A 21,621-nucleotide genomic window follows, 5' to 3' on the forward strand; every position below is an offset into this window, starting at 1 on the left:
TGGCCAGCAGGTCGAGGGAGGTGATTCTGCCCCTCTACTCAGCTCTGGTGAGACCTCACCTGGAGTACTGCGTCCAGCTCTGGAGCCCTCAGCACAAGAAGGACATGGAACTGTTGGAACGGGTCCAGAGGAGGGCTACAAAAATGATCCGAGGGCTGGAGCACCTCTCCTATGAGGACAGGCTGAGAGAGTTGGGCTTGTTCAGTCTGGAGAAAAGGAGGCTACGGGGAGACCTGATTGCGGCCTTCCAGTACCTAAAGGGGGCCTATAGGAAAGATGGGGAACGTCTTTTTCATAGGGCCAGCTGTGTTAGGACAAGGGGAAATGGTTTTAAACTAGAACAGGGTAGGTTCAGGCTAGAGGTAAGGAAGAAATTTTTTACAATGAGGGTGGTAAAACACTAGAACAGGTTGCCCAGAGAGGTAGTGGAGGCCCCATCCCTGGGAACATTCAAGACCAGGTTGGATGGGGCTCTGAGCAATCTGATCTAGTTAGCAGTGTCCCTGCTCACTGCAGGGGGGTTGGACTAGATGACCACTAGTGGTCCCTTCCAACCCTAAACATTCTATGATTCTATGATTCTATGACACAAGTTACAAATTTACACAACCTGAAATACAGCTAGCCTTCCTCTACTTACTAAATCTAAAAAGGTTATACAAAAGTATGAGAAGAGGAAGGGGACAACATAATAGATGGGGAACGAGAAGAATGTTTTCCTTCTGTTCCTTACTTCAGTGTGACTTCTTCCAAGCTATTTCAAAGAGTGAAAATGTCACTTACTCATGTTCCTCATTTTTGCAGTTAGAGAGCAGCTCACCAGTATTTATGGTAGTAGGAAGGGAATATTAACCTCAGTTATTGAACTGTCCCCCTTGAGACTGGAATGGCCTTTTTGTAAAAATTACCTGAAAAAATACCAGGGGATCCCTGTAGTGCAAGGGTGTGCAAGTGTGCAAAACTAAACCTGACTCAAGTCAGGGGAGGGAAGAAAAAAAAAAAAAAAAAAAAAGCATCTTGCTCTCAGGGCATTATTCCAAATTGAAAACAGCTGCAACATTGTGAAGGTTTTTCCTCTTTTCCTTTACTGCATCTATGAATTCAGCTATCTAACAGGAATCATTTCAGACCACTGAGCTGAAAAACCCACTCTACTTCAACCCTGCCCCCAAATTCTTACCAAGTGACTCAGATCCTCATAGCGGGCATTGAAAGCCTCCAATTTTTCACTGATGATATCATCAAGAATCCCTCCATCAATCAGTGTCTGCCCAAGTTCCCGTATCTGGGTTCGATTATCAGCTGGATGACGCAGGACTGATTCCAGGGACTAATTAGCAGAGAAAGTTTTAAAGGTCAAGACACTGAATATTACTGCATTTTCAGAGGTGGAAATCTGGCTGCATGCACAGAAGAGTTTTACACTTCAAATGTCTTGAGAGTGCTGTAAAAGCATGAATTAGTTATGGCTTAATCCATGATGGCACAAGGCAAATACAGTGGTCATTTTGCTTTAGATAATTAAACTTCACAGCACTTCTTGCCTATTCACACCATTTCATACTATATTGCTGGAAGGAACTAATCAATTTACACAGGACAGGAGACAGCATACAATTTTATCATGGTTCCAAGTACAGCACAATCATGTACAGCAAAAATTCAGCTTTTGGTGGAGGACCTTACAAATACCCATTTCAGATTCAAAGTAATATGTTCATTTAACCTGAAGAATCAGAATTTTCAACACATATTTCACTATTCTACTGAAGTGTAGAATTTATGGGTTTTCAAACAGGGCTATCTGAAAAATTACAAGTCCTATAGAATGACTGCTATACCTCAAGAGCATCATTGACAGCATCCAACTTATCAGGCAGATTTTCCGTCATTTGCACCCTTTCTTCCAGATTGTTTAGCCAAGCTGTTTCTAAATCCAGATACTGGAGCAGCTCAATCCAACAGGACCACACCTCCTAGGAGCAACAGAAAAAACAAAGTAGCCTAGAATGCCAGGCATAGCTCATATACCCTATGACCAGCCTAAAGAAATTATGTTTGAGACGTTCATCTAAAATAGTCAAGTAGAAAATATTCAAAAACATGCCATAGCACGGTCACTTCTAGGCAGAAAAACCGGCAACAATAGCAGCAAGATAAAAAGAAATACGCAAAATACACATAGAAGTCTCTAAACTCATGCTAAAATTATCACTGACATCCACTCTTCTTGAAAGATAGGACATACACAACTCACCCCAACTATAATCGTCATGTTCTAATTATCATCGTATTTCAACCTTTAATCTCTGAGAAGTTTCTTTTTGTCATTTTGGAAGACACACAGATGGATAGCAGAACTGTGAGACAAGTTTACTTATTTGCACAAGTGTTGATTACAATACAGATTATAAAAGTGAAATTAAATGGTGTTTCATGGATTCCAAGGATGTCATCTCAAGGGGAAGTAATCTTGGAAAGAAGCCACAGCAAAATGCATTTATGCTGAAGCTACTGGATTCAGTGACAAGATTGGACATTTTCAGTGTTATTTCCCAGTTCTCTTGTGCCACCTGCCTCCGTTTTACCAAGCTGAGAGCTATCTTTCTTACCTCCAAAGTGTGGCATTTCCCCCGAATCCGATTACAGAGTAGCTGGTAGTTCTCCAGCACAACATTCAGCTCAGTCGCCAGGTCCTGACCGCTAGACGGCACTTTGGCGGCCAACATCTTGATGTTGTCTTTGAGAATCTTCACTCGCACCTCCTTCTGCAGCACATCCTCTTTTGCTCTCTGCCCAAAGAAATGTATTACACAATCAGACTGAACTGCCATATGGTCAGCTATTCACCACTCAAAACAAAAATCAGCAGTTTAACCTTAGAAGCGTTGCTGCCACTAGGTCTGAGAACAACAAAATATGGCACTACCTTGCATGGTATAATAACAGATTATGTTAGTAAACATTGAAAAAAAATCCTATTTTTTTAAACATACATATTTACCATTTTTGGTTTGTTTGTTAAAAATCCATGACTCAAATAAAAAAAAAGATTAAGTTCAGTGCTAATTATACCCTAGCACACAGATATGAAAAAGATAAATTAACCAGAAAAAAATAGAGGTTTGCTAAAAATAAGCATACTGGGGAGAAGAAGTTGAGGTGAATTTACAGAATTCACAAGTCTCAGAGCCCAGTAACTATCTCCCAAAGTCATCCAGGAAAGATGATGTAATTACCCAGGACACGTGCAGCTACAAAGATGGGACCTCTCCCATAGCTGTTGGGTGCGCTAGCAGAACAGACAAAAAGGACAACCAGAAGAATTCCTTCAACCCAACTGCACTGAGAGGAGCTTGGTAACAAATATACAAGATAAGCACGGTACAAGTCCCAACACACAAGCCTGGAGAAATCATATTATCCATTGTCAAATTTTGCCCTAACCAGAATTCAAGAATCAGGATAGCTGGAAGACAGATCACGCAGACCAGTCCAAGCCTGTCTCTGCTGAAACAACTAGAAGGCTCCAGAAATAGAGACTGGCCCATGTCTCTTTCTTTTCAAGTTTCAAGGACAGTTTTATAAAGTACCTCTGATATACAAGGCACTGCACTTTATGGTAGAATGTAACACATGACAGCGTTATTGTTGCACATATTGTTTGAGATGTCTTCTGAATGTAAGGCAATCAAAAAAGTGCCAGTTAATGGAAGAGAAAAGAATGGAAAACCTGGGGAACATATTTGATGGCAGGATTATCAAAAAACACCTAGCCTCATCTTAAACATACTGCTTCAAATGTCAGCAGGAGTTCCGCTCTCTGTTCAAATGAGAGCAGAATCAGGCAAGCTCAAAAGTTTTACAAAACCTTATACAAAAACGCTCATGGTCAAACATACAGAGAGAGTGTTCTTTCCCAGTCCTAAAAGTAATCCCAGAATAATATTCTTACTGCAAATGAAAGAGGATATGCAAGCATTACAGTAAGCTTACTGACTCACTGACATATCTGCCAAATTTGAAAGTACAGAATATAATCTGGATTTGACAATGGTAAATGTGCTCAAAGTCTCTCAGATTTGCCAGTGGAAAGAGGGTTCTTTCTTTTCTTGGCTCATGTTCAGCAAGCTGCCAGACTATGTGATCTCAAATGGCTTCAAAGGACATGAATATATTAAAACACTTGTTAAAGACTACTTCAGAAAGCCTCTTCAAAAAGAACAATTCAAAACTTTAAATAGATTTGTCAAAGCACTCGTGAGGGAGAAAAAATTCTTTATTTTATGCTCCATCGAGTAACAGTGTAGTGGATACTCATTGAAGTAACGTGCATACAAGTAAAAACATTTGTGAAGATATGCCTGAACTCTCAGATTTAAAAGCAGAGAGAATTATTGTTTACTTTGTACACACATCCAAGAAAATTATCTATGCAACTGGTAATTTATAATTAGACAAAAATAGCTCCTTCCTCTCCATGTTTTTGGCTACCAGTCCCAAAATTAGAGAAGCAGGGATCGGCATCACTGTTTGCAACAGATGAGGAACACAAGATAACCTTACAACAGAACTGTTTTAAACTGTTTTTCTAAATGTGGAGTTACTATACCTAGGGGACAAGAAACCGAAACCCAACAGCTAGAAGCAGAATATGTTTTCACAACCGCTAATTTAGACAGGTACAGTATCTCCTTTTCTTTCTCAAGTCTTGTCTCCTGCAATAAGTTTCCATATTCTTGGTGTTTAATACGCTATACATCGCAAGCCTGGGTCATCAACAGCTGGGGAAAGCTGCTATTCATTATGAAATCCCTACCCCTCATGGCCAAAATAGAACATCTGCTTTTACAGTTTGTGCTTTAAAAACAAAAATTCCACAAAGCAAAGCTGAAAAATAGCACTAATCTTGTCATGACCTGAGCTCCTTTCCCCACAGATAATAATTCCACAAAAGGTCAACCCCCAAAGCCCTTAAGTTTTGCTTCTCTTTAATCAGGTCTCTACAATGACCTGGTATTCCTGACCTTCATTTCCTCCACCGCATTCTCTAGCTCTTCAGGGGACTTGTATTCAAAATCTTTCTCCAAATATTCTTCTTCAGCTTGGGTCATCCATTCTTGCATCTCTGCCAAATCCTTTTTCAGATTTACAGCTTTTTCCTGACTTTCAGACAGGCGATTTTTCTGACTAATGATCTAGAATTCAAGGTGGAGAAAGAAACAACAGTTTTGTTACTTAACTGTCCTTGTATATGTGAAAAACCACAAGTCTTTCTTAAAAACATTCTACTACCAAAATGTTTTCAGGCCTTTTTAATTAACAGAAGACTTTCAGCACACACACACACGAACTCCTTTTTTGCAGATCGACAAAATCTAGAGGTGAGGGAAGAAGGGAAATTACCTTTTTTCCCCCTCATTGCACATAAACTGGTAACAATCCCTGAAAGTCAGATGGAAAAAAACCCCTCTTGTGATCACAAGTATTATAGCTAGATATATCTTTATACAGAGCACTAAAACACCTTTCAGGCCTCGCTTCTTGCCACAGCCCAGGCAATCTGGATTCTGTATCAACAGCAGGGTTCTCCAACACAAATCCTCACCAGGCACTGCAACTAAAGAAGTATGTTTCTACAGACAGCAGAAAACTTCCACCCAAAAGAAACAACCAAATACACCAGACTGAAGTGCTAGACTATTTATAGCCATTTATGTTTTAAAGCTGATTGGAAGCAGGCAGAAATTACACAGGGCCAGAATAGTATTCCAGATTTCAGGAACAACAGAACAAAAAGGTCAGACTTTCCTCCCACCCACCTCAGAAAGAGCAGCACGAAGCAAAGCGAACAAATCATTTTTTAGTTACGAACAGTTAAGAGAGTTCACTGTGCTCCTTCCAGTTATGTACAGAGAAGTGCATGTATTTAAACAAAACTACTGTTGCACAGGTATCCCCTAGCATATTTGCACTTCTGAAAGAGTCACTGGGCCAAATTGGACTTCAGCCGCTTTGACAGTGGAACAAGTAAAACATACTCCTCCCACTGTTTCACTGCTTCACCTCTTCACCATTCTACCAATGCCACACAGCAGGACAAACAGTTGCAGTAACAAGCAAGCACTATCATCATATGGAGAACTCACCTGTTTGCTCAGTTTCTCCCACTGAGTTTGGCAGTCTACTAGCCTAGACTTTGCCCAGGTATTTATGTTTGCAATAGGCTGAGCTCTTAAAGCAGACTCTACTTCTTTCATCTCTTTAAGTGATGGTTCAATCGTCTCCATTTCATTAACAAACATCTGAGCACAGAGAAAACGAATGTTCTTTTTTAGCAAGACATTACATAAATTTATAGGATACCAATAATTTTGTAGTTTTTAATTATTCCAGAGAAACTTTAATAAAAAAGCAGATTGATGCTGTGTTCAATACCAGACTGTTTAAAACAATCTTTCCCTGGCCCAAAACATCAGAACTATGCAACTAAAACAAAACACAGCTTGCCATACACAGCGCAAGCATTGTCACATGCCAAATGTCAAAACCAAAACAATGCAAGTTTGAAGATTATGTGCACTAAATACCCTGATGTTTCTGGCATACCTCAGAGTTGTAGTATTCTTCTCCCAGAAACAAACATTTCAAGATACACTATAATTACTTACTATAAGATGAAATTCTACCTATTTGTGATCATTATGTGCCACTAGCTAGGAAGGAATCTTACTTGTAAGGCACACACAATTCCTAAGCCCTAGGATTTTCATCAGAGTTATTTGCTTGTTATTTTTACTGCCCTTGGGAGTTTAATGAAGAAAGCACTTTCACTCACAGATTCAATTCCCTAATCACAAAACTTGGAAAAATATATAAACATTTTCAGAGGAAATAATGTCAACTTGTAGATGAGTATTTGTAAATATGGTGAAGACATTGGAAAAGTACAAAGTGTTAAGGCTACACACAAGGAACCAATTAAAATGTACCCTGAAAAAAGGTAAGACATTTTTTCTGGCAGACTTTATGGAATATGCCATGGACAATATTTAATAATACAAACAAAATAAAGAAGAGAAGCTAGTCATTATTTATTTCAAAAGGTTCCTTAAAAGAGCATAACTCACCGTGCACTGGTCAAGTTGTCTCTGAAGTCCTTCAGTATCTCCTTGAACAGTCTTTTCTGTCATTAAGAAGTCTTTCACACCATCCATCCATTTCTGAACTACTTTTGAATCAGCCTAAATCAAATACAGTAGTGAAGAGTTGATACAATGCTGTAATGAAGAATAATGTGGCTGTTGCATTTCAATTGCTAGCAGTGTCAAAAGAATATTCTACAATCTGCTACTGTTGCCTTGGTTTTGAATCAGACCACCTTTGGTTTAATTTTTTGGTTTTGGCTGGTTGTTTTGGTTTTTTTTTTCCCCTCCCAATTTCTCTGTTCTCAAATTTACATGAAAATTAAGTTCTTAATAGTGATATTCTCCCATCCATGCCACAGCGTGGTTTAACTGACACTGTGCTGCTCCAGGTTATCTATCACACAGAAACATAGGATCAAGTAAGGAGGCAAGCATGGCTCCACCAAGCTTGTGTTTACTCTTCACATGAAGGACCTGGCTGAAGGCTGGGAATATCATTTTTCTGATAACAGGATCCATGTATGACTGCTTCCACCACACTCATTCGAGAGACATACTGCACTCCAAAGAGAGGGCACATATATATATGTGAGAAGAAGAGGAGGGGGTAATGCTAAACATACTTGACAGGTAGAAGCCATGCTGGGAAAGCCATTTGTCTTAAAGAGAAACATGGTCATTAAAGAAAAATACCACAGAGGATTAGACTAATCACTAAACAAAAAAAAAAAAAAAAAAACTGAGGCCAACAGCAGCTACTGTACTCACTAGACCAATGCACAGGAAAAAGAAGTAAACACATAGACAATTTCAGAGTAATCTGACCTAACATTTGGCAGTTGCCTTATCTCCTGCAACAAGGTAGGTAGGGAGGAAAACACAACAGAGAATAAAAAAAACAAAACAAAAAAAAAAAAAAAAAAAAAAAAAACTGAGGCCAACAGCAGCTACTGTACTCACTAGACCAATGCACAGGAAAAAGAAGTAAACACATAGACAATTTCAGAGTAATCTGACCTAACATTTGGCAGTTGCCTTATCTCCTGCAACAAGGTAGGTAGGGAGGGAGACAGGAGGGCTGTCACCTCCTTCCCATGCAATTGTGGATGTTCTCAATCACCCTTACAAACAAAACCATCGCAAAATTAGAGCAGTGAGAAAGTTTTTCTTTGTCCTCATTCAATTGAACTATACGATTCCCATTTTTTAATAATATAGTTGGACTTTCTTTAATCAGTATTTTTGGACTTTCTGGTTTGGTCTCTTAATAGATGGCATCTTTTTATTCTGACACAATTGTCATCACAGAGCACTGTTATTGAGAAGCCAAGTCAAAGCTCATCAGATTCACCTTCTACTCTGCATGCCACTGAGGAGGAAAGCATACACTTTGTTTTCTTAAAAACCTTGCAATAACAGTTCTTTCAAGATCAATATGTTACCCACTGCTTCTCAAAAAAATGTCTGCACTAATGAAAACCCATTAGACTAAGATCATGTTTATTTTTAGGGCAATGCTACCATTAGAGGTCAAAGTCATGACATTTTCTTCATTCCTTTTCCATTTTGGGGGAATTTCCTGTAGCTGATTATCCTGAAAGTCATTTTGCAAAAAACAGACCCCAGGAGGCTTAACAGTGAACCATGGCTTAAGGTAAAAAAATACATATTTATAAAGGCTGCCATTTGACAAGGCATTTTAGCATATACCTAATTTAGCTTGCTTACAGTAAGCTACTTACGTAAGTAGCTGAAGTGAATTAAATGGGATTACTCTCAAAGTTAGGCACACATTTAAATAACTTGCTGCATCACAAGCCAAGTCTACAGAAGTTTAAGGAAGTAAATGCTCCTGCACTGCACAGGTAAATAATCACCAATGGTCAAATACCCACTGTAGGTTGTTCATGTACAAAAGCTCAATTTTTAGACATGAACCACCACTGCACCGATTTCTAAAATTTATTCCAGGCAGGAACAAAGATCATACGTGCTGAATTTTAACTTCTACACTACTAGAAAAACCACATGATGTACGGATGCAGTAGATTTAAAAGAACTGAAGGTGATACATAATCAAAGACACAGCAAGCCATGCATTATTAGGGGTATGGTAACAGAGAATACAAGACATAGAAATTTTCTTCTAGAAAATACAAGATGCAACACTGATAAAGTGAATCTTTTCTACTTTTCCCGTTACACGACTTACAGACAGTCTCACACTAAAACACAGATCATGTCACTAATGCACGTGTTGTCAGCTTGGGGGAGCCTCTGTCACATCACAAATCACAGAAGGGGCCACCCAAGCAGCAGGTCCCACAGGCAGATCTGCCACTGCCTTGCTCAGACTAACAAGGACTGTTCACTTGTCTGCTGACTGTTAAAATGAGAATACTTATGTTCAGTTTCTTTTCAAAAACATAAATGTGAGGAGTGCTGTTTTGGAAAATGTCAGTTTTTAAAGGCGAATTAGGAAAAAAAAGAAACATTAAAAATAAACCAACACTTGTATGTACTTGCACATGACCCCATGTTCTCCAAGGGTTGCCATTCACTTGCTCCTGTCTGTGGTTTTTGTTGGGGGTTTTGGGTTGGTTGGGTTTTTTTCTCCCCCATTTTTAAATCCATTTTTTTCCTTTAATAGCCGAACACTTCATCTCCTCTCTTAACCAAGGAGACAACACCCAACCATTCTCCAAATTAATCCTGTGTCTCTGGTATCACATCTCCAGGACTGACCATTCAGTGTCTGCACCAGCACAATATACCCAGCCTCCCGTATCAATCTTTCTCACAGTGCAAGTTCCATCCTGATCTGTCCAATGCTGTCCACAATGTTTTTATTCAACTTGCTGCACATTCTCATTTTTATTCATACAGTGCTAGACTGTAAAAATCTCTGTATAGATTAGTACTGCTCCTTCAAAAGGAAAAAATCAGAGAATATAAATATATGACTGTCTATCCACTGACAGCTTTATGAAACATTTAGAAAACACAAGAACCATGTACTTAAAAATTCAGTTAGTGAGAAAACACCCCCACAATGAGCCCCATATTTCCACAGGTAGCACCACTACTTATTTCTTCCATTTTCAATTATTTAATAATTGCTTCCATTCTTTCTTCTCCTTGAATTTCTTTTTCAGCTTCTGTACTTCTTTTTAAGTTAACAGGACAGATTTTAACATCTCTCTCAGGACAAAATTCTGTTCTCAGATCTATACAACAGTGCATGGCTTCAATACTCTGCTCTCCATAGCTCTTCAAAACTCCTACGGGCATAAAAATCCACATCTTACATCAATGAGTGCTTCATACACTTGGTGCTACCAACACGACTTTGGACAGCTGTGGAGAACAGGGCACTTCACCTTTGGCTGAAAAGACTAAATAATTGATTACCAAATAAAAAGCTGCCATGCTAATACCATACACATGTACCCTGCTCTCAGTTAAACATGAGAGAGAATTTCAATTTTCAGGAACCATTCTTCCCCCAGTTAAAGCTGCAATTTAGGAAAGTAGGCACCTGTACAGACCACTCAACTGAATGTGATTCAAGTGCAGAAAAATGAAAGTTCGGCTCTTACAAGAATTAAAGGAGGAAAAAAAAATGCTGCTAAAACTGATGAGGTAAGTAGGTCTTGCTCAGTGTAGCTACAGGTAATCAAGGCAACTGGAAAGCTGCAATCATCTGAAGAACAAGACTGATAGAAAGTTGTTATACAAAGGACACTGAGGCAGGCTTACATGTAGAATATTTATTCTGTCATGCTAATAACTAATAAGTGTAACCAGAAAGAGAGGGAAGAGAATGAGGCATAGTGATATTGTACATTTAGGTCAAAGTCAGGAGAAAAATTAATGAGGAGGTGGTTGCTGGAAAGTAATCACCAAGGGTTTGGCTAAGCCTTAGAAGTTAATTTCTTTTAGGCTCCTATACAAGCCAGCTCACTTTGGGCAGTCAGCTCCCGCTGACCAGTAGCGCCAGCTCCTCCACAGCTGCACATCAACCCACAGGCTGGGTTTGAAGGAACCAGACTAAAAGCAGAAACTCTTTCAAATATAGATGCACAAGTACACATATTCCTGAACATGTTTTTTAAAGGCGGGGCAGGACAGCTTTTATCTTTATGCTTCAGGTAATACAGCCTAACAACATTACACAAATGTTATATCAAAGAAATACATATTTTTTCCTCTGAAAACCTGCAATTCCTCCTCCTGTTCATAGGTTGGTTTGCAGCTTTCATTTACAAGTTCTCTAGCCTAGACTGGACTACTATACCTATGTTATTCATAGACACACATCCCACACACACACTGGTAGGAGCAGCTCAAGTCCTGAAACTAATCATTGGTGAGTAACACTTCACCAGCAGGATGAAGTTTTTCCCTCCAGCCTTTTTCCCCCAAGTTAAACTTTTCATGGGAGCACAGGTAATGCACCCTCTGCTCTTAATTATCATTTACTTACAATCTGTTACCCCTACTAGGACTTCTTCCAGGGTTTTGGTTTACAAATAAAAGAAAAAAAAAAAAAAAAAAATGACTTGAAGCTTTTACTACCACTAAACCATCAGCAACAGCTTGTCCAACTTTCACTCCAACATCATGCAAGTCAATTACCTGGTCTTACTAATATAAATTTCACTTTAAACACGTGTCTATACTTGAGCAGTCATTAAAGATCCTGTCTGACTTAAAAAAAAAAAAAATTAAAAACCACCCACCAAAACCCACTTAGTTTGACTTGAAGCTTTTACTACCACTAAACCATCAGCAACAGCTTGTCCAACTTTCACTGCAACATCATGCAAGTCAATTACCTGGTCTTACTAATATAAATTTCACTTTAAACACGTGTCTATACTTGAGCAGTCATTAAAGATCCTGTCTGACTTAAAAAAAAAAAAAATTAAAAACCACCCACCAAAACCCACTTAGTTTCTTAGTTAGAAGTTTGAGCCCACTATCAGATAAAAGAACAGTTTTCTGCTTCAGAGGGAGGGGAGAGCAAGACTGAAAGAAAATTTTGGGGAAGAGTGTTCGTGTGCATGCATGGCACCAATGTTCTGAAGAGGGTGCACGCAGCAAATTGCTTATGTTTATAAATTGTGTGGTACTCCTAAATAGAAAAGAATGTAAATAATTCCACACTTTAAAATATGTTTAATGCATGTGAAAATAGAGATTTCTGTTAGCTAATGCATGCGTGCCTTCATCCCAAGACAGAGAATCTCTAAAAGCATCTTCTTGCTTTTTGAAGTTTATAATATGAAAGTAATAAGAAACTTATTTAAAGTCTAGTTAAACATGACTTGGGGGTGTGGGGGGGAAGCAATCACAAAATAGCACTATATTGGGGCTTTTATACTGCTGTAATCAGCTTATACTTTCAAGCTGACACCGAAGAATGGTTACTGCCTATTTAACTTTTGGGTCACAATAATATTGCCATGGGCTAAATCATGATATATTTAGTTTTCATTATTTTTTTCCTCTCCCCAGAGGAATATAAATAGCCTAGAGAAGGGACTTAAAGCAAATGCAAAGAAACCCATTTAACCATTAAATACTGAGTCAACCTTGGCTAAGTTACTTAAGCACTTATCTCTCTCCTCTTTATCAATGGGTTAAACATCTAATACCCTTGCTTTTAATCATTAAATACCCTTGCTTTTAATCCCTTCATTTTTAAAGCATTGGGGTTTTCTGCTATGTAGGAATTCTGGGGTGTGTGTGTGTATATATATATATATATAAAAATATATATATATGAGAGTGCTGATTAATCTTAATTCTTTAACTCTCCTTGCTGACACTTCAGAGGCCACCTGTTGGAACTGGAAAACTCACTATACCTAAGTATTTTCTTTAGTTCCTTTTTTAACAGGCTATACTAATTCTTCATTACTGTTGAAAAAAACCCCACTTGAAGGAGCAGATTTTCTGTAGCAGGTATGGAATTTCAACTTTAGATGTCAAACTAGTAAGGCATTGGGCATCTGATACCAACCACCATAGAGGGCACTCAGCCCCTGGTGGGATGAAGCCTTCAACAGCACAGCTGACATACCCTTGACTTTACTGTAACATTTGCTTCTGGTATTGAAAGAAGAGGAATGCTAGTTTTAAGTGAAAAGTAATTCTATTAGAAGATAAAATAATATCCTGGGCACATTAAAAGTCCTCTACTACCCTGCTACAGATACACTATATAAGCTTCCAGCCTCTGCCAGACTAGTGACCCATCAACACTTCGATTCTCCATCAGTATCATCTAGATTCCTGCAAGAACACAGAGAAAGAAAGGGGTCTAAAACAACTGTGTTATGTAACAAAAAAAAAAATCCTTTAATTTTACCTCAAATATTCTCAGCTTGGACGTAATTTCCTCCAGTAGTTTAACATCTTTGGAAATCTTGAGCTTTAACTTGTCCCAGTGCCCCTGCACGTGCTTGAACTCTTGCATGTAGACGTTTTTTACATCTGAAGAAGCATGTTTCTCCAAAGCCTTTGTTTCTTCAGCAAGTTTATCTACCCTGGGCTTCTGGGCTTCCAGTGTCTCACAAACAGTCTACAAAAAAAAAAAAGCCTGCTTCTAGTATTAGGCATAGAACAGGTACACACACACATACAAGCGCAAGAACGTCAAATGTTTTGTTGTGCAGAGCACAGATTCAGTGAAGAATGTTCCAGTTACTAAAGCATTGCCCCAGCGATGTCCAACCAACCTCTTAAGCAAAAAAACCTTCAGCTCTACTGGTGCAGTAGCAGAGATTACAGAATGGGCTGTAAAGCTTAGCCATGTAACTAAATGCACCCAGGCACCTACGCCTCTCCTGTGCTGGCACCCAAGTTAGTAAAGCAATCGCTATACTACACTGCAGTCGCAAAAGAAACTGCAATGTAGACATACCAGGACCTCAGTTTTTTCATTCCCTCTACAGAAAATATTTTTTTAAAAAGAAAACAAACAATAAAAGCCACACGAATAGGCTGAGCGTGTCCTTCCAAGTTTTGTGAAGTAAAATTATTGTAACATCTAGCATAAACGAAAGCTCTGGATAGTTGAGTTTTGAAAGCTACACTTCCAGGCGGAATACAGGGAGGATACAATCTGAATATCTTCACTATGGCATTGCTGATATGTAGAGTCACTTGAGCTGAAATAGCTAGTTTCCTAATATTAAGGAAAAATAACATCTGAGGGTATATGCCAAGACATGAAAAATGCTGCCACTTCATTAAACTGGTCATTTTGGTTAACCTGCTTAGAATTTGTTTGAGAGAGAAATTTGGAATGAACACATGAAACCATTACTAATTTCATTAATTTAACTTTGCTAGTATAGACGTTTAATGTGTACATGTGGGATGTGTGTGCATATATTTTACTGTATTTTACTGAGGAAAAAAATCTTTTCAATATGTTTGTGTTCTCAATTTCACTTTGCATTTACAGGAAAGAAACAGGATAAAGCATACTATCTCCTCTAAAAAGACAGGTAGTGAGGGAGCAGTGAGAGTGGGAGGAGAGATCTATGTTTCTGCAAACAAGAGCTTCCTGTGCAGGGAGCCACAAACTGCGTCAGTCCCTGGCTTGGGTCTATGCCTGAAGCACGTATCAGTGCCTGCTACAGTGCAGAAGGTCCAAAAGCAGCTCATCATCTACAGTTTGTTCTCATCTCCCATCACACTCTTTAAAGTTCCCACACTGGCATGGTATGTCCTTCCAGGTTACTTAGTCTCTGAAGAAAAGGGGGAGGAGGAATTTGGGCAGAAGAAGGTAAAGACAAGCCTCCAAAAACTAAACGCCATTGCAATTCAGCCAGTGTATGGACCAGAAAATCTCTGCCAACTTTAAACAATACAGAAGCAACATTAAAAGAGAAAACCAAAGAACTCAAAACTTTTTTTAATCTGCTGGTTCAAAAAAACAAAGCACTAACACACGCTTAGTGGGCTTTTAAAAAATACCTATTTTATCACTCTCTGCTGAATAGAGAAGGATAGAAAGACAGACAGGGCCTCTCCCCACCCAGCAACTGGAGTTCAAGAGCTCCTCCAGAGTCACCTGCAGCCGACTTATGTCACCACACAGGGAAAAAATACATGTTTCTGAATTAAGCATGATTCCACAAAGACAGTGGGGGACAGTGGAGGGGGTAGGAAGTATTTGTCTATGTTTTTTTAAAGAAAAAAAAAAAACCAACAAGTACTGGAGATGTATGATTCTCTCACCTCACTCCAGCCCTGCCCCAGTAACTGTTTGCAAAGCAACTGTCATCCATAGATTTTCTTTATATAGCCTTTATAGGCTCATAATAGGAAACAAAATATCGTTTCTGCTGGACAAAATTTGTGCACCAATTACCTTTATGGCTTGCAAGCACTGTTTCCCTTTGAAAGGCAATCTGGAGGCCAGAGGACTACAGTCACTCTTTCATAACAGCCGAGCAAGATGAAACGGGATGGATTTGTTAACCAGCTGAACCTCGGAGACAGTTTAAGCAGGCAGGCACCCCACATCTGGGTAGGCCATACCCAGTGCTTGATGGGGGGGATTACAAGCCTGCACACCACGGCCTCGCAGGGAGGGCAGAGGCAGGGCCAGGGAGCCCGCCCTGCCGCCGGGGAGGGACACAGCCTCCCCAGGACACCAAGCCCAAGCAGGCCGGGCACAGCTGCGGCGCAGTTCAGGCAAGGAGAGCTGAAGAGCAGCTCCCAAGGGAGGGAATGGCAGGCTCCTGGCTTTCCTCACAACCATGCCCAGTGGCAAAGGTCTGGACCTTGGATCAGGTCACCAACGTGATCCAACCAAGCTCCTAGGAGAGAGATGCTCCTGGGGCCCTGACATCCATTTTGGGGCTCCTCAGCGCAAGAGGGACATGGGCACATTGGAGAGAGCCTGGAGAAGCCACCAAAGTGGTCTCAGATGCTGCAGAACTTCAGAGCCTCCTCTTCCCCCAGCCAAGCAGTCCCAGCTCTCTCGGCTTCATCTCCTGGCACAGGCAGCAAGAGAAGCTGTGAAGTCTGTGGACTCGGAGATACCCAACCCTCGCCTGGCCACATCCCTCAGCAGCCTGTGGTGACCCAGCTTCCAGCAAGCAACCCCCAGAGGCTGCTTTCACACACCACTCCCCGACCAACATTTTAGTCACCCCACCAAAAACAAGGCAGGAGAAAGGAGGGTGACAGTAGCTGAACGAGCAACTTCCTCTCTTCAGTGCGAAGGTCAAGAGTTACCTTTGCCTGCTGCAGGGCCTTCTCAACCTTACTGGGGTCACTCAGCCCACTGGCGATGGACTGCTGCCTGCACTCCAGCTCCCTCAGCGTGTCCTTCAGCCGCTGCAGGGAGTCCACATAGTCCTGGCTCGGCTGTCTTTCTGTCTCTGGTATCTTTCAAAAGAGTAATGGAACAAAATACAAGGTAAGGAAACAGACACGAGACCCAAATTACAAGAGATGTGAACATAATCAAAGTTATCAGAATCATTCAGAAACAAGAAATCACGCGAGATATACTTGTACATTGACTCCTGCTGAGACCTTCCAAGAGCTACAAAATTCTGCTGATGGCCAATATTTTTTCCTTTAAAAAAATATTAAACATATATAATATATAAACAGGTATTATAAAGAATATAATGATAAATATACAATGACAATTCCCCCCCCCAAAAAAAAATATTAAAAACTCAATCCCACTTTTAGAGTTTTCTTACACGCTTAAGCACCTAAATCTCTTAAGAGTGGTGGAATTAATAGTATGTGGGGTTTTGCATGCCTGAATCTCCACAGTTTAGCATTTTTTATTTTAAGAAGTTTTAGACAGAGCTACTATTTGTATGCAAACACACAAACAGGTATCTACTATATACAGAATATAAAGTATAGCATATATAATAGCCATATATTACATATAAAGTTAAATATACCCACTAGGTATGTAGTGTGTATATATATACACACTATATATATAAGCTAGTATTTTACATATAAACATACATAAAATATATTGGTATAAGTAGTAGGGTTTGTTGGGTTTTTTTTTATATACACACACAAATATATAAAAATAGCAGCTTTTAGTGTCCCTGATCTGGCAACAGGCTATCGGGGAAGACTGAAAAGAGAATTATAGTTTGGATGGAGTATCTGCTTGCAATCTTTAACTGTATCTCAAGCCAGTCCTCTGTGGAATCCCAGGCAGGAGGCAGCACCTCACTCTGGCATTTCAGCATGGAAACATCAGATTTAGAAAACTGCAGCAAACGGGATTTTGGTTGCAAGACCCATACTGTGGTATGCACATTCTCCGGCCTTGTATTCCTAAGCAGTTTCATCACTGCCACAAGTGAAAATTAATCTAAGCCTTGTTCTGACTCACCAGGTAGCTTTTCAACAGCTTACTGTCAGAACTGTCACATCATTTATAACTAAGGAATGAGTGAACATTTCTACAGAGAATCAGAGTTATCTAGCTCCCTCTTCTCAAAAAGACAGGATCCATTCCAGGGTGGGGAAATTCAGTAAAAAAGCAAATAGGTGCACAGTCACGAAACTACAGCAAACCCTGAAGGAGAAGAAAATAGTTAAAATATCCTCTCATTGACAAAAAAAAAAAAAATGTAGTCTTAATTCCCACAAGATTTAGTCAAAAATGCCTGCAGAGATGAGACTGAGTACCACTCCATGAGGGAATTCTCAAAGGCTCATAAAAGGGCCATGAAAGGAACTGGACTTCTGTCAGTCAAAACCTGCCAAGTTCACAAATGCACAAGTGCCACCAGCAGTTTTTTCTCCCCATGCTATGGCTTTGGAAGTTTTTTTTACCTTACAGCAATTAAAATTGCGCTGTAAATAAGCAACTGAAACACTGAACTGACATTTCCCTCTGTTCTTTAGCAGAGAAATTATCATTCAAAAATTTACACAATTACAGATTTAACATATTATGATATATAAGGTGTTTTTTACCAAGTAATGACTAGTTCAGATATATTAATAACACCTCAAGTGACGTGTGGCCTGAAAAAATAAGGAGTATTTTTGTCACTTCATGTAATAATTACCAAAATACACAATACCAATAAAATTATTCAAAAGTACATGAACTCAGAACAATCATAAAATAATCATTCCTCACAGTAAGAATGAAAGCATACCCTGTAATTTGAGCGTGGCAGACAGATAGGTTATTCATACAGTTTTCTGCAAGGATATAATCAAAGCACGCAGGCCTTGTGCAACACATATAGATGGCCTAACAGTTTGGTAATTGAGCCTATTTTTATTACACACAGGATAAAGTGTTAATGCTCTTCCATTTGGGGCCATTAGCAAAACGCTTTCTTGAATTCCTCAAGTGAAATGAAAACTAAGGAAAAAGAATCTCCTTATAGGTCTGTGCTCTTGCTATTCAGCCATAAAATATTAACAGCACTACATATTTTGTGCACTACATTTAAAATCCTTTAGAAGCCAGCATGACGGGTTTGAATGATCATAATGAAATTTTTAACGCAACAAAAACCCAAGTAGAAAGCGCCTGAAAAGAAAGCCAGATTCCAAATCACTTCAAAGATGAAATTTCCAAAAGGAATTATGTATGACTAATGTGCTCAAAGCTATGAAGAAGAATAAATTTCACATGCGCACTTTGATTTTACAAGGTTCTCTTAATCTTCCATTTTTCATTTCTAGTATTACTATTTATTTCTGTAAGTGCCAGAGACACACAGCTTTTCAAACTATATTATCCACCTTAAATATATTTTGCTAATTCCTTAAATGCAGTTTCAGGAATGTTACATCCTTGCATAATCACTCTTAACACCACGGAATTACATACTTTGTAGCGTGCACAGAGGAGGTCATACAAATATTCTTTCAGGTGAATAAAAAGATTTTGTCAGCCTGATTCTAAAGCCTCCCAGAATCAGTAGGAAAGCTACCAGAATTCAGTGAGTTTTCAATCAGCTCAAAACAACAACAACAAAAAAGTCAGAACACAAGTATCAGCAGTGCTTATGTTAAAAAAAAACCAAAACCAAAAACACCAACAAAAAACCCCCACAAGATTATATATATTTACCTTTCTTCAGCTGCTGGTGACATTCCTCTAGTTTCTGATGGGTCAGCTTGAAGTGATCGAGAAAACCATTCAAGCTCTCCTGAATGAAGTTTGGAGGCATGGGCTGAGAAGTGAGTGCCTTGCAGGTGGCTTTCAGGTGTTCTAGCCGCGGACTCAAGCTTACAAGATGAGTTAACTCCCGCTGTGAAAGATCAAAACCAAAACCTCACACTTGCCTTGTTAACACAACGATTTTTAGTAAGCTACTGCAGCACAGCTCCTCCACATTACTAGGGCAACAACGTTAAAGTACTCCTGTGACACAGGTACCAAAATCTTCTAGTCAAATCTGGCACCCTGGATGCCTCAGGAATTTTGAGTTGCCTTATTACTGACTAGGATAAGCTGCTCTGGGGTATTCTGTGCTCCTAACAGCTTCCGATCAAAGTTAACAAGTTTTGCCAGACTTACCTGACTTAAGTCTTTCAGGACTGCTGCGGGCTGGGATGCTGAAGAAGCGTCATTTTTAAGCCACCCATCCTTCTCAATTACAGTCTTCTCAAGCTCACTCATTTCCTTAAAATAAGCATTTATATCATCCTGGTACTTTATCTTTCTGGCCACTTCTTCCAGATGTTGAACCATATCTTTCCACCCTGACAATATTTTCTCCATCACACTTTTTATATCCACTGTAGAAAGTCCCTCTAAAAAGATTATATAAGTTATTGTTAGACTAACTGCAACACATTTTGACTAACAGGTATCTAACCTTTCCTCTCTTCAGATGCAGGTGCACATTTGCATTAACATGCAAAATGCTTTCATTCCAAGTCCACTATCCATAAAACTGTACTTATTACTATCAGTGTTTCAGCTTTTTATTTCCACATTAATATAAAAATGAAGAGTGAGATATTCTACTTCCATTCTTTCCCTGTGATAATGATTGAATTTATAATTATGAGCTGACTCTCAACTATCATGACTCTCTTCACCATCATGATTCATGTCTAAATGTTAGTATGTAGATTTTAGCAAAATAAGCTTCATTTAAGTAGGCTTCCAGTTAATTCAGGTTTTTTTTAAATGATTCTAGACTCCACAAAGAACAGGGGAAGCAGCAAGTTGGAAGGCAGAAGTGAATTCATTGAAAAGGTAGATGGAAATCCTGTCTGCCTGGGACAGAAAGCGAGCAAGAGCTAACAATGCCACATTGCATGCAGACACGAATAATAACTAGGTAACACAAATAGCTACAAAAGGAACACAACAGAACACGAGGTTATTTCCCACCCACAGTGACTACCTGAAACACTTGCTACACCATCTCTTTGAAAAATCAATGCATTGCTCGAGGATGCGGCAGCGAAGTGAACAGACCTCCCACCCATTTCTTGTTCTTTTATTTCCTCAAGTGCCAGAAGTAACCGACTATTTCGCTATATATGAAGAAATTTCAGTGCAACGTGCATTCAACAGTACACTCTTGCCATTGCAAGTATCTGATGCAGATTCTCTTTCCAGGTACCACCATCTTTTTATAAGGCATATTTGGGTCATTTGAACATAACAGTCCTGTCCTTTAGATCAGGGTATAAGGAGGAGATTCACATGCAGGGATCTGTTGGCTGCACCGCTTTAGCATAAGTGGAGCAGAGTGCTCTGGTCTAGGGAAGCCAGCCAGCTTCTACAAGGGCACTTGAAGGTTCTGCTCCATAGATCCTCCCTGTGCTTCACACACTGCCCCTACACTTGGCACATCTACAATACAGAAGCACAGCAGCTGCAACCAGCCACATAAGAGGAGCATGCACACAACGATCAGTCTCCACGGCCTGTATGCACCCCAAGATAGAAATGGATGTATACACATGCATGCCAGTGCTGTGCGCTATTCTACACAGGTGTAGCTAGGCCAGGTTTCGGAGAGAAGGGCTGTCATTCCGAGCTGGACAAAACATACTAGCAGACCCTAACAAAGCCAGGGGCCGTAGATTGGTTATTTTCTATAGATCCCAAACTTTAAGATGGCAAAGAATTAGGAAGCAATTTCTGTATCTTATTTTTTGCTGATACAAACCAGTTTTTGAACTATGCATTTCTCATTGTGATCAACAGATACTGGTTTCATTGCCATGACCTATCACAGATGGAGGGGTTTATAAAAAGAGAGAGGGGAGGGAGGGAGAGAGATCCAGGTTGGAAGACAAGGAACAACTACAAATTTTTATAACCCAAACTCCAGGTCAAATCAGTGGCTTCCAGCCATCAGCTTCAGAGCAATGGCACCCACTGTAAAAAGCTTCAGCTGTAGTAGGCAAGGAGGAGAGGATCAGAGATGCTTAGCAGACTGAGGCATCCAGGCAGAGAGGCTGGGTG

The 21,621-nt window shown here is 39.6% G+C and overlaps 1 protein-coding gene across 1 annotated transcript in view; it reads right to left on the reverse strand.

Annotated features, from left to right (window-relative positions):
• The window catches only part of UTRN (utrophin), a 387,328-nt gene that overhangs the window by 264,041 nt on the left and 101,666 nt on the right, over positions 1 to 21,621 (reverse strand). The window contains 10 exon segments of the mRNA XM_009646963.2: positions 1,181 to 1,330; positions 1,842 to 1,976; positions 2,613 to 2,792; positions 5,028 to 5,198; positions 6,150 to 6,305; positions 7,131 to 7,244; positions 13,525 to 13,737; positions 16,410 to 16,555; positions 19,261 to 19,441; positions 19,711 to 19,946. Coding sequence (XP_009645258.1) covers positions 1,181 to 1,330; positions 1,842 to 1,976; positions 2,613 to 2,792; positions 5,028 to 5,198; positions 6,150 to 6,305; positions 7,131 to 7,244; positions 13,525 to 13,737; positions 16,410 to 16,555; positions 19,261 to 19,441; positions 19,711 to 19,946 — 1,682 coding nt within the window.

Source organism: Egretta garzetta, unplaced genomic scaffold (genome assembly GCF_000687185.1).
Source record: "Egretta garzetta isolate BGI_Z169 unplaced genomic scaffold, ASM68718v1 scaffold139, whole genome shotgun sequence".
In the NCBI taxonomy this organism is placed as follows: Eukaryota; Metazoa; Chordata; class Aves; order Pelecaniformes; family Ardeidae; genus Egretta; species Egretta garzetta.